Source organism: Helianthus annuus, chromosome 17 (genome assembly GCF_002127325.2).
Source record: "Helianthus annuus cultivar XRQ/B chromosome 17, HanXRQr2.0-SUNRISE, whole genome shotgun sequence".
NCBI lineage: Eukaryota > Viridiplantae > Streptophyta > Magnoliopsida > Asterales > Asteraceae > Helianthus > Helianthus annuus.
Genome location: NC_035449.2, coordinates 33,422,932 through 33,436,080, shown reverse-complemented (window position 1 = coordinate 33,436,080; position 13,149 = coordinate 33,422,932). Strand labels below are relative to the sequence as shown.

The window sequence follows — 13,149 nt, the reverse complement described above, 5'->3', positions numbered from 1 at the left end:
ACATTGTTATCACGAGTAAAGCGTCGTACAGAAATAAGGTTTCGAATTATTTGTGGGTTGTAAAGGACATTGGGTAAGATGTATGTTCGGTTTGGTAAAGGGTGAAAGCCAGTGCCCGTGCTTTTAATTGGAATACAAGTGTCATTACCGACCATAATTGACCTGTTTACAGGACAAGGATTAGGAATTAGAATTTTACCTGGATCTCTTGCCGAATGAGAGCCTCTCCAGTGTCCATAATATCATTGGTCCAGGAATTGTTCGGATTCATCTGCATATTCGAGAAAGCTGCACTTAAATCAGATGGGCTTAGAGCATCATACCCGTAAGGTTGTGGTCCAAATTGAGGGGAGGAATAGTGACCCGAGGCAGTGAAATGGGCTGGAACATGTGATGGAGCCGATTGATTATTATTATTGGGCCTCCAATTGTTTTGGGTGGGGTAGGAGCAGGGGGGTAGTCCACCAAGCTCAATTAGGATATGGTGAGTTAAAGGCCGATGCTTGGTTTCCTGCTGTCCAAAAGGAGCGACCATATCTAGAGGCACCTCCTCGGGTATCACGTCTTCCTCCTCCTCTGTAATTATTCCTGCCCCTTCCACGACCGCGTCCCCTTGTATTGTTGCTGCTGTGAGAGTCAGACGAGTGGTCAGAAGATGCTGTTAGGGCCGGCTGAGGGGTCGTCGCTGTGCTGTCGGAGTTGTTAGGGTTCGGTGCCACCAAAACTGAGGTGGCCGACCCTTTTTGTGCCTCAATACGGATTGTTTCATCTTGAAGAAGGGAAATAGCAAGATCCCAATCTGCATCTTTATTATTTATGAAAGAGGCGGTAGTATTGTATTCAGCAGGCAGACCACGTACCAACTGTAAGACCAGACGGGAGTCCGAGACCTGGTGATCAACATTGGCAAGCTGTGTGGCAAGACTTTGTAATTGTTGACAATAATCATCCAAGGAGGCACAAGCAGAAAGAGTCATGTTGCAGAATCGAGTTTCAAGAGCGGCGGCGCGGGCTTTCTTATTGCTGAGGTAGATCTTTTCGAGTTTGACCCAGGCTTGTCTGGCTGTTGTCATATTGGGTAAGATTCGAGGCAGAATATTATCTGATACGGTCCTGAGAATCCATTGCAGGATAAGAGCATCGAGCTCTTTCCATTGTGGATAGTTCGGGTCCCTATCGGATGGAGCAGGCGTACCGTCAATGTGATCGGAAACCTTATAGGCGACGACATGGTGTCGTCCAGGGTACGAATCTTTGATTGTATGTTTGTGACCGAGTAGGCCGGGTGTAGGGAATTGGGGTTTTCGTCAGTCTTAGTCATGGCTGCTGATCGGAGAAAAAAAATTGTAGGGCAGGGAAGAAAGAGAGGGTAGAGAGCTTAGGTATAGAACCGAAGCTCTGATACCATAAAAGTATTTGATTTCTGAATGAATTCTATTATATATCTATACAAAAAGCAACATAAGCCATGTCTCTTAATTAAAAGACACGTCTGTTAGACATACACATTCATAAAACCATGCCATGTCTCTTAATTAAAAGACACGTCTGTTAGACATACACATTCATAAAACCATACCAGCCACAACATTCAAATGAAACATACAAACAATCGCTAAACTATATATCGGCGGTGGACACACCTGTATGCAACCGACATAAACATCTATAAAACCATCGTGACTTTATGTTTGACAACCATACCGACACACAGTTTGAATAGAAAAAAAAATAAACAAACGCTTCTCCTTAATCCACCGACTCCCGTCGTTTGCCACCGTTCACACCATGTATAAACCGCCCTGCCACCAAAATTCATCCACCAAGAACCGCCCTGAGGATTGTGGATTGCTCTTCCATCAATCTCGGTGAAGGACTGTCTGGATCAAAGTGTTTGTGTTCCAAAATCACAAACATCAAAGAATACAATACAAGATAATCCCTGAAGAGACATGGAATCATTATCAAATAAGAAATCAGAATCGGCAAAGGAATGTCGTGATGTCAAAATCAAAACAAAAAAATTACATCGAACATGCGTTTTAAACGAAGGACTATTAAAGACCATCTTCAAATAAAAATCAATCGAAACAAGGATTCTGCGAAGAAATGCCGGAATTCAAAAACCCAAACAAACAAGGACCGGACGAAAGGGCGCAAACCAAAAGCCCAAAGGACAAGTGTTTGAAATCATTGCAGGTTTCATAACCGTATCACAATCTGTTGAGCAATACAATCAGACTTCACCGGCGTTTTTTTAAACAAAAAAGAAAGAAAACCCTAAAACTGGAAAATACGTTATTTACATAAGGAACTATTTTTTTAACTTTGATTTGAAGGACTCATGTTTAACATTTACATAAGGAAATCAACCTTTTTTTTTAACTTGGAAGGACTCATGTTTAACATTTTGTCATTTAAGGCACATATTTGTTTTTTTTTTATAGTCTAAACCTTCACATCTGATCAAACATAAATAGTGCTTTTAGTTGTTTATTTTTTTTAGTATTTATACCATTTTCTTTTATATACATAAGCGTAGAGTGATTCAATATCTTTTACATTTTTTTTGTTTGGTTTAACAGTCCCGCCGCAACGCGCGGATTAGCGTCAACTTGTTGAATAACAATACCCATTATATAGGGATAATACAATCGGTTAAAAAGGAAACACAATAATGTACCATTAACAAGGAGCACAATCTATTCCTAAAATTAATTATTCTTCTGGAATATTCTACGGCTAAGAATAACAAACTAAAATATTAAGTACCAAGTACATCAATTCGTTAAGTTTAAACAAAACATTCAAATTAGTATAAAGGGAATACTCTGTGATTGATCGGATGCAAGTATGAAGATTATGGGAGCCTTCGATCCATGTCGTAGACTTCCTATCAAAGTATCAACTTGTCAACATGACCTGCATACTAAAAAGTTAGCTACGCTAAGTGAATCCTAGTTTTAATATAGACAATGAGTTAATTGTTTACATAAAACGTTTAGCAACTTTCATTAACACACATTTTAACATTAAACATGCACATGAACTTCAATCATAAATAAACATCAAGTTATGAAGAAACTTCACTGTTAACTGCTTAACGCAAAGTCAAACAGGCTTATACAGATATATGACTTTGTCCATAACTTCTACGCCGTCACGCTTGCAAGGTACCACTAGTTATTACCATCAACAAATGCTAGCTATCAATCATCAAATTGTCAAACATTTAAATTTTATTAAACCTAATCAATCAATATTAAACACATAACCTCAATCAATCAATAATCACGTAATAGCAATTAAGTACTTTGGTAAGAAATACCATTTAAGGTAGCATGCATATCAGCCCAAAGGGCAAAATAGTAAAAACCTGTAAAAGTGGGCATCTAAAACTTATTTGAGAGTAATCTTCTTACTGTTAGCAACGTACAATCCGACTTTTGAGCACTTAGTCAATGCAGGACAAAGAACATGTACAACTCGTCAACATGGTGCCCTCAATACCTAGCGCAAAGTAAGATTTTGCGCGCGCGCGCGTGTGTGTGTGTGGGGGGGGGGGGGTTTAATGCGATGCGCAAGGTAGCATTGTGTATAGGCATTATTATGTCCTCCTATGGAACACAACACTAAACTATCATTACTCATTACACACTTTGCACTCTTCACTGAGCGCGTGAAGTCTGCTGTGCATGTGAGCAACGTAAGTGCAAAGTGGCACATTGCGTGTCATCAATATTAAGCCTGAAGTGGCATGTGAAGTACTTGGGAAAACCATAGTCGCTCAAAGTAGCAGCAAATTCTCATATCTGAGTTGGTTTGGCATCAAGATCTTAACGTTTTACATCAAAATTCGTATAACATCATTTCATGCATAAATCATCGACAATATGTAATGCTTTACTTGATTCTCACCTTAAAACTGAGAAGAATGAGATCCGATTTCGAATCCTTCAAAACTCAATGAAATAGGTTACTTTTGATCTTCAAGAGATGGTACCTGTTTTGGTTAAAAATTACCTTAGCAATTAGTTGATAAAATTCGTTATGTGTGGCAGTGTGCTAAATTGTAATCGATTAAGAATTTCGTTAAATAATGTAAAATTGAGACGTTGAACAAAGATGCTAAGAATTTGAGACAGAATATCGTTTGATTTGCTAAAATACTACTCAGAATGCCAGAATATGATTCAGGATATTGACGATAAAATTAAGTAATGAACTTACTAAGGACACAAGCTGTTATGAGGAAAGCCATTGATCAATGTAGATCCCTGGCCCAAAACCTCGGGAGACGACTATAAAAGTCATCTACCACAGTCAATATTATTGAAATAATGTAAAAGGTACAACTCGAGAACCAATGTTATCAATGGTACAATGATTGCTAAAGTGTGGGCAATTATGTGGAATGGGGTGTGTAATCTGCAAAAAATCAGAGTGTTAGAGCTTGCGAGTATATGAGCAGTAGTCCATAAGGGTCCTATCGATAAATTGGCCTCTTTATTTATAAGATAAATTCCTAACTATAACTCTGATATTCCGGGGATGCCCCAGCATATGCTTTTTTCGAACGTTTGAGTCCACGTCGTCGAGTCCAACGATCAGTTCCATCAACTAAGTCAGCGATAAGTATGCTAAGACTCGGTCTTTCATTTATCGACCTGTGACTAATAAATAGCACGTGCGAATTAGGTTAGTTTAAAAATAAAGGACAAGTTCAGAATAACCTGTTGAATATCCCAGATGGTAAATTGTGGTCCAGAATATTAGTAGAAATATTCACACATAATAGTACCGTCTTCAAATATGAATCCTCAATGCAAACGGTGCAGCCTGTGAGCTATATGGCTTGATCTTGCCTTTCTCTCTCTAGGCTGCGAAGAACACTGAAGAACGATAGGGGCTTCTCAAGCCTTTCTTCATTTAGGGATCCATTCTTCAATTTGCCATCTTTCCTTTCATGGGCTGGGCTAGGCATTAACCTTTCTCATTTGGGACCTATTTTAAGTCATGATCCATTTATTTAAAATACACGAATTTTATTCATTTAACTAAAAAAATGGGGTATTACATTATTTAAAAAATTTAGAATGTCTTTGTGTTTTGTTTAGTTTATTTACTAGGTTATCCCCATGAATACTCACGGAGTTGGACCATTAAAATTATGTATACAACAAATATAAAATTTATTTAGAATGTATGATGTGTGAGGTAATAAGTATATTATAGATTAAAGAAATACTACTTATTGAAAGTTTAATATTACGTTTTATTATTGTTGTTGTTGTTGTTATAGATCAAGCATATGCACCATTAATGGAGCATGCATTCACCTGTGTAATGTATTACACAGGTTTAGGCACTAAAACCCCTAAAACTGATGCAATAAATTATTTGTACATACTTCTTATAATAAATTATTATATGTTACATGTAATAATGAAAAATAATAACCGTTACAATTACAATTACAAATACAAATCTATATATGAAGATTTACAGAACGTAAAGATAACCAAGTGAGTTAGATCTTTCAAACAGTCCCACATCGTTGGTAAACATTAAGTGCCAATAGTCTGATTAAAAATTCCATGCGTCCCATAGCTGGATATAAAACAATTTCATTCTGATTGGACTTGTATAATGGAAGGCTTGGGACTTATAATATGGAGGGCTTGGGACAACAAAGTGTGCCAAGTTATATGATTAGATACCATCAACATAAGGTGTGCAACCGCGCTATTTTTCACATATCTCACATAATCACCAAAATGCATTGCAAATAATGTGCTTTGGTAACGGGTTACTTGGATACGTTTCCAAATTGATTCAATTATGGTGTTGTTGTAACCAGCTTTCCTCATCAGAGAGTCGAAGGGGTTTTCCTCAACTGGCCAAAGCTAAACGACACTGCCAAAAAGGACAATTAGCTAAGCATAGTGATATGCCCATGAATTTAAAAAACAATATGGATACAAATGAACAAACCTTCAATAAAACTAATAACTAAAACAGAAAAAAAAAAAAAAGACCACTTTTTATTAGAAAAAAAGCTTAGAAATCTTACCAAAAGACGAAAATACAAATAGAACATAGAAAAAAACTAACGCACTTTGGTTGGGGTATAATAAGGATATCTGTTTAAATCCATTTCAACATGACTCGTCTAATCTCGTACAAAATACTAAGAGTTGCTGGAACAGGTCCAATGGTCTTTGTAATAAAAAAACTAACACACTAATTATTCGTTTAAATCCATTTCAACATGGCTCGTCTAATTTCGTACAAAATATAGAACTCCTAAATCAATATTATTGTGATAATATTGTATTTAAATATCATAACTAGTGCATTATAGTAAGAGGGTGGTGGTTCATTGACAAAGGTAAAGCCTTTAAACAACTTGGGAGGGGAGGGTTATGGGTCCAAGTCCCACAAACGACCAAATTAAAAAAAAAACTAGCCGTTCAAAAAAATCATAATTAGTTCATTATTTATTTAAAAAAATTGTAAATATGAATGAAAAACTATTTAGTGGCCAACCCATTTCGACCTGATTCATTTTGTTTATATTAAAAGTTGAGCTATTTTAACTTTTTTTCCTCTTCACTCCACCCCATTTTGGTTGGGGTTTAATTCAAGTTGTTAAAAAATTGAGTCTATTTTTAACACATAGAACGTTCCTAAATTGTAATAATAAAGGAATGTAATTTGTAATTTTTTTTAATGTGTGTCCACTCCATTTCATCGTAGATTGACCATCAAAAGTCTTTTGGGTGGCTACAACGGGTTAGCAGAAAACTTTACATTTCAACTTGTATAAAGATTGATTTAATTAACCAACTAAAAGTCCATATTACCAGTCATAGAATGGAATGTTGTCATAAGACCATTAACAATACCAAACCTATCATTTATCACCTGGAAGTTGTAAAGCCAAAACCAAAACATAATACAAATTAGAAAGAAATAGAACCTATGGTAGATCTAATAAATCCCAAAAGACTTCTCTAGACTATACATGGCTTTTTTTGTTTGGTCAAACCACTAACTTTTAACACTTAATGATAAAATCATGAGTTTTTCTTAAACTAGTGTTGGTAGATTAAGTATTTACCAAACTAGTGTTGCTAGAAAACTATTTATCAAAATGGTGTTTTCTTGAATATTTAATTGTTTCTCACTCCTTATCTTATTGGATAACTTTCAATTGATTATAATTTATTAAATAATTATTAATTATTATTTAGTGATTATCTAATTATGGTAGTGGTTCTTTAAACCTATATTTTTATTAATTTTAAAATAAGCTTATTTTTTATATAATCTACCGTGAAAAAAATGTTTATTCTAAAAATCAGCATGTTATTTGTGATTCTAATTACTTAAGTAATACCCTATGAAATTTATATTAAAAAATAAAATTTTACTCAAATATACATACAGTTTATTTTATATTTCTCTTTTTTACATTAATAACAAAATATAGACTAATTGCATTAGTTAAAACTAACTGAAATCAAACAAACTAACCGATCGAAATGTTATTCGGGTACTACGGATTTAGTATACTGGATATCGGGTTTCACATAATTAGATATCGGGTAATCCGAAGTTCATTGCTTCGGAAATAGAGTAGGCAAATACAAGTCATAACGAAGTTAATTGCAGCAACTTGATGAACATTCACTATTACATACTTCAAATGCTAATTTTTTTTCTTATTTTACTAAATGTTTTTTTTTAATTTTAATGATTTATAAAGATTTATTTGAGTTTGCATATATATATATATACATATATATATATATATAATCATGAGTTGTTTGGGGGATCTATCCATTAGGTAAAAGAAATATAAATTGACTATATGTATATCTGGTTAAATTGTAATTTATTAAATATAGATTACATATGATATTACTTAAATTATTAAATTCACACATTGAATGCAACTTTTATATTAAGTATTTTTTTCCGATAGTTTTTTATAAAAGAATAGATTAAATTTTAGATTCCATAAAAATATAAGTTAGAGAACCACTAATATGAATAAATCACTAATTAATAATTATTTAATAAATTGGGAGTCATCCAATGAAATAAAAGTGAGAAACAAGTAAATGTTCAAAAACACCACTTTGGTAAATAGTTTTCTAACAACACCATTTTGGTAAATATTTTTTTCAACAACACTAGTTTGGGAAAAAAACTCATAAAATCACTATACTTAAAGGGTGGGACTGAAATCAATATACCATATAAATTAACTAGTGCTAATACCCGCGAATTTTGCGGTGTTGAAAAATGATATGTTTCTTACTTTTAGGAAAAAAAATTATGTTACTCATCATAAAGAAACTGTACGCATGAACTTATTATGGAAATCTGAAGTTGCAGATTAAAATAAAACGAAGCATCGTACTATAGATATAACAAAACCAAAAAGACAAGTAAATGAAGGAAATACGTTTTTCTGGTGTGAAATATAAATTGAAAGCCTATTACTCTAATTCTTCTACTTGCTGGAGTTTCGTAACCAGTAACCTCAAATTCGTTTTTAACCAATTGAAATAATAATCATCACCTAAAATTGAAAGTAACATGGTGTTTTTATTGTATTTAATTGTTATTATATTACTTACATATTTATCATTTGATTCTAATTAAGATTTTTTAATTTTTTACTATATATATATATAGGGGATGGATCATCAGAAAACTAGTTTAAATGAGAAAACCAAAAAACTAACTAAAAAAACCTAAAAAAATACCAAATTTTTTTTTTACAATTTTTTAAAGAAAAATCGCTACTTTTTATGTATGGAAAAAAATTTTCAAAAAAAAAAAAAATTGTTGTACTGCACATGTGCACTAATACGGAAAGCCTAAACCACTTAACCCACCCCCCACCGACACCCCCCCCCCCCAGAAACCTAAGCCCCCCCCCCCCCAAAACCTAAATTCACCCTCCCACCAAAAGCCTAACCCCCCCACCCCCCAAAAACCTAAACCCCCCCCCCCCACCCCCACCCCCCAAAAACCTAAAACTAAACCCTAAACATAAACCCGAAAAAAACCTAACCCCCCCCCCACCCCCACCCCCCCCAAAAACCTAAACCCCCCTCCCCCCACACCCAAAAACCTAATCCTAATCATAAACCTCCAAAAAAAACTAACCCTAAAAGCTAAACTAGACTCAAAAAGCTAATTTTAAGCATGTAATGCAATTGTAGTACATGTTATATTGCACATGTGCACTACTATAATAATAGTGTTGAAAACAAGAAGACACCATAAATCTTTTTTTATGTCATAAAAAATATGCTCGAATATACTTGAATGAAAGATAAGAAAATTTGTGATCTTATGGTGCCATTTTTGTTTTAAAATGATAACGTATGGAGAAATGGGAAATGTTTGAAAAGTTATATATTTTTTTTTTCCAATTTTACCCCTCCTTCATTAAAAGTCCCCCCTCTTTTATTAAAAGTCTCTCTCCCCCTCCTTTTTAGTGGATTTTAGTTAGTTTTCTGGTTTTCTCATTTATATCTAGTTTTCTCATGATCTAAATGTTTTTTATATAAAAAACCCAAGAAAACCCTATTTAAATGGACTAAATGTTTTCTAGAAATGAGAAAACCCAAGGGTTGGGCTATATAGAAAACCCTATCTATATAAAAAACCCAAGAAAACCCAAGCTCCTGACATTTTTTTTTTGAAAAAAATAACACATGTAATATACATGTTTTTAAGACTTTTGGGTAAAAAAATCAAAAAAGCGCCGAAGGGATAATTTAAAAAAAATCAGCAAATTTCAGCAAAATTCTGTCTTTTTTGCCTAACACGTGTTAGGCACTGAAATTTGTTTATTTTTTTAAAAAAAATCCCTTCGGCGCTTTTTTGTTTTTTTTTTGCCCAAAACACTCTAAAACATGTATATCACATGTGTAATTTAAAAAAAAAAAAAAAAGGTCGGGAGGTTGGGTAAAAATGGGGGGAGATTTGGGTTTCCAGAGTTTTCTACCTAAATGAGGGTTTTCTGTCTAGCATTGTCCTATATATATATATATATATAGGGAGAGGATCATGAGAAAACTAGATATAAATGAGAAAACTAGAAAACTAACTAAAATCCACTAAAAATGAGGGGGAGGGAGACTTTTAATGAAGGAGGGGGGACTTTTAATGAAGGAGGGGTAAAATTGGAAAAAAAATATCTAACTTTTCAAACATTTCCCATTTCTCCATACGTTATCTTTTTAAAACAAAAATAGCACCATAAGATCACAAATTTTCTTATCTTTCATTCAAGTATATTCGAGCATATTTTTTATGACATAAAAAAAGATTTATGATGTCGTCTTGTTTTCAACACTATTATTATAGTAGTGCACATGTGCAATATAACATGTACTACAATTGCATTACATGCTTAAAATTAGCTTTTTGAGTCTAGTTTAGCTTTTAGGGTTAGTTTTTTTGGAGGTTTAGGATTAGGATTAGGTTTTTGGGTGTGGGGGGAGGGGGGTTGAGCTTGGGTTTTCTTGGGTTTTCTATATGCACTCTTAAGCGTCTATTTAAATGGACATAATAACTATGCATCCCACCTGACATATTACCAAACAAATTTGTTCATTTATATAACATATTTCATTAGACATTCTATAACAAAAGGCAAATAATATACTAAGAAGAGATGAGTGACACTTCCAATGAGGATTTTATCAAATTCTTCTATGAGTAGTCAAATTTCTAAAGCCAAATAATAAAACCTGAGCTATGGCAACTACTTTTTCAGCCATGGTACCATATGAATGGAACAAATGTTTAGCAAACATGACTCCACGAACAACTTTTCTAGTGTGTGACGCTTTCATCCATACATAGTCTTGAGCAAAAATTATGAAACATGCAGTATCCCATCCATTTCCACCTACCAGATGTATATTGGATGTCAAACTTTCAAGTTACCAAGACTTGTTAACCACGCTGAAGTTAGATTAAATTCACCAAAATACCAAGTCAGCATAACTGCATAAGCATGGTATGTTAAACACTTAATAAGCATGAATTACCTGATAGTCAATGATGAATAAGAACTCTAACTCTTAAGTTACCAAGACTTGTTAACTATGCTGAAGTTAGATTAAATTCACTAAAATACCAAGTCAGCATAACTGCATAAGCATGGTATGTTAAACACTTAATAAGCATGAATTACCTGATAGTCAATGATGAATAAGAACTCTCAGCAGCCATAAGTACAAATTTCTACACAATAGATTCCATATCAATTCATGATAAATGAGAAGTAGCTAAAAATTAAACTTATTAATACACTATCGTAGTCATTCATCTGCTCCAATAAGCATTGCATAGCTAAAGAAAAGATTTAATACACACACATACACCTTAGGACATTTTTTTACCAACAATACTCTTCCGGGTTCACTGCAAATAAGCATTAAACTATCAGCCATAGTTAAGATTCACTGCAAATCAAACAAATAAAAGGAAAAAACCCTCAATTAATCATCAGATTAAAATTCAAATATGACATAACACTTCATGTCAATATCTTTAAGATCTGATTCTGGTCCGCTGCTCCAAAGTGAGAAGTATACCATTTGCAAGCCTCGAGTGTTGTACTACCATTGAGCTTGTAAATTCATTATTATCCCTATCAAATTAATAATTCACGGGCAGTGGCGGAGATTGACCAAAAGTTCCGAGGGGGCGGAAAGTCATGACCCAATCTATATATTGTATAAATATTTGCAAAATAATTGGGGGGGGGAGACAATCCTATATAATTTTAAAATTTTCGGATGAAAAATAAGAAATTTTACACTTCTAACCGAAACATTCGGGGGGCGGGTGCCCCCCCCCCCCTCATTTTACACTAAGCTACGCCTCTGTTCACAGGTCATAATCAGCTAAAACAAATTATAATCAATAGATAATATTGCCACAAATTATAATCCAACCAGTTGAAAAAAGAAATTTGTTGCTAGATTTCTATACTTTCACTTTCCATGAATCAGCAAGTTTTCCCCACGTGGGGTCATCCTTAAGATTGGTGAATATCACCTAATGATAAACTGGGTAGGGATAGTGTACATTAATTTAAAAGTGTGAGAAGTGTTTTAGACCATTAGATCTTTGATCTAATGGTTGAGATCAATAGGGACCAAATTATAAACTGTGTTTTAATTATTTGGGCTGATTTGAAAATTGTAAGAGTAATAGTGTCTTTGTATATGTTTCAAATTAGGTAACCTCTCCTAAATTCTAGCGATTCACTCCTAAATTCTAGCGATTCAATTTTAAACTTATTTTAAAATTCGGACATTCTAAAAAATCCAGTATTATGTAACTGCTACAAGAAATATATAACACTATGCATCCATCATATAACACTATATAACACCGTATAACACCATATAACACCATATAACACTATGTAACAATATATAACAATATATAACAATATATAACACTATACATCTATCATAAACATGCTATTAGACAAATATAACACTATAACACTATATAACTCTAAATAACACCATATAATACCATATAATACCATATAACATCATATAACACCATATAACACTATACATCCATCATATAACACTATATAACACCAAAAAACACTATATAACACCTTATAACACTTTGTAACACTATATAAAAATATATAACACTATACAGTTCTGAACGATATGACACAAATTCGTAGATTAATTCTTAATTCATATTCCTATAATTAAGGGTGGCGGTTATGGAAGGTTATCAATTAATTAAATCAATAAGAAAATTACTTGTTTACCCTTTTGAATTAATTTAGATTGAGGACACGTATCATCACCACAATATCTCACCCTTCTCACACTTTTAGATTAATGTACAGGATCCTCTACCATGATAAACTAATAATAAACTAAAACATAAAAGACATCGATACTGTAAAACTAATGCATACATTTCAATTACAAAAACAAAGCCCTATAGATCATAAAAAAAACTAAACACAGTAAAACTATACCTTCGCGTAACAATCTTTTCAGAATCGGACAACGATCTGATGCCCTCCCGAATCGAAAGCTTTGAACTTAATCTTCCCACTACTCAGTT

General features: G+C 33.6%; 1 protein-coding gene across 1 annotated transcript; it reads right to left on the bottom strand.

Annotated features, from left to right (window-relative positions):
• Nucleotides 1–470: 470 nt before the first annotated feature.
• On the bottom strand, nucleotides 471–1,073 carry LOC110923953 (retrovirus-related Pol polyprotein from transposon RE1). Its single transcript, XM_022168006.1, has one exon. The coding sequence runs from the start codon at nucleotides 1,071–1,073 to the stop codon at nucleotides 471–473; it is 603 nt and encodes a 200-aa protein (XP_022023698.1).
• Between the last annotated feature and the right edge of the window lie 12,076 nt (nucleotides 1,074–13,149).

Bases quoted from the DNA above. Each gene is read 5' to 3' on its own strand.
- LOC110923953 (XM_022168006.1), bottom strand. From the start codon at position 1,073: ATGACAACAGCCAGACAAGCCTGGGTCAAACTCGAAAAGATCTACCTC.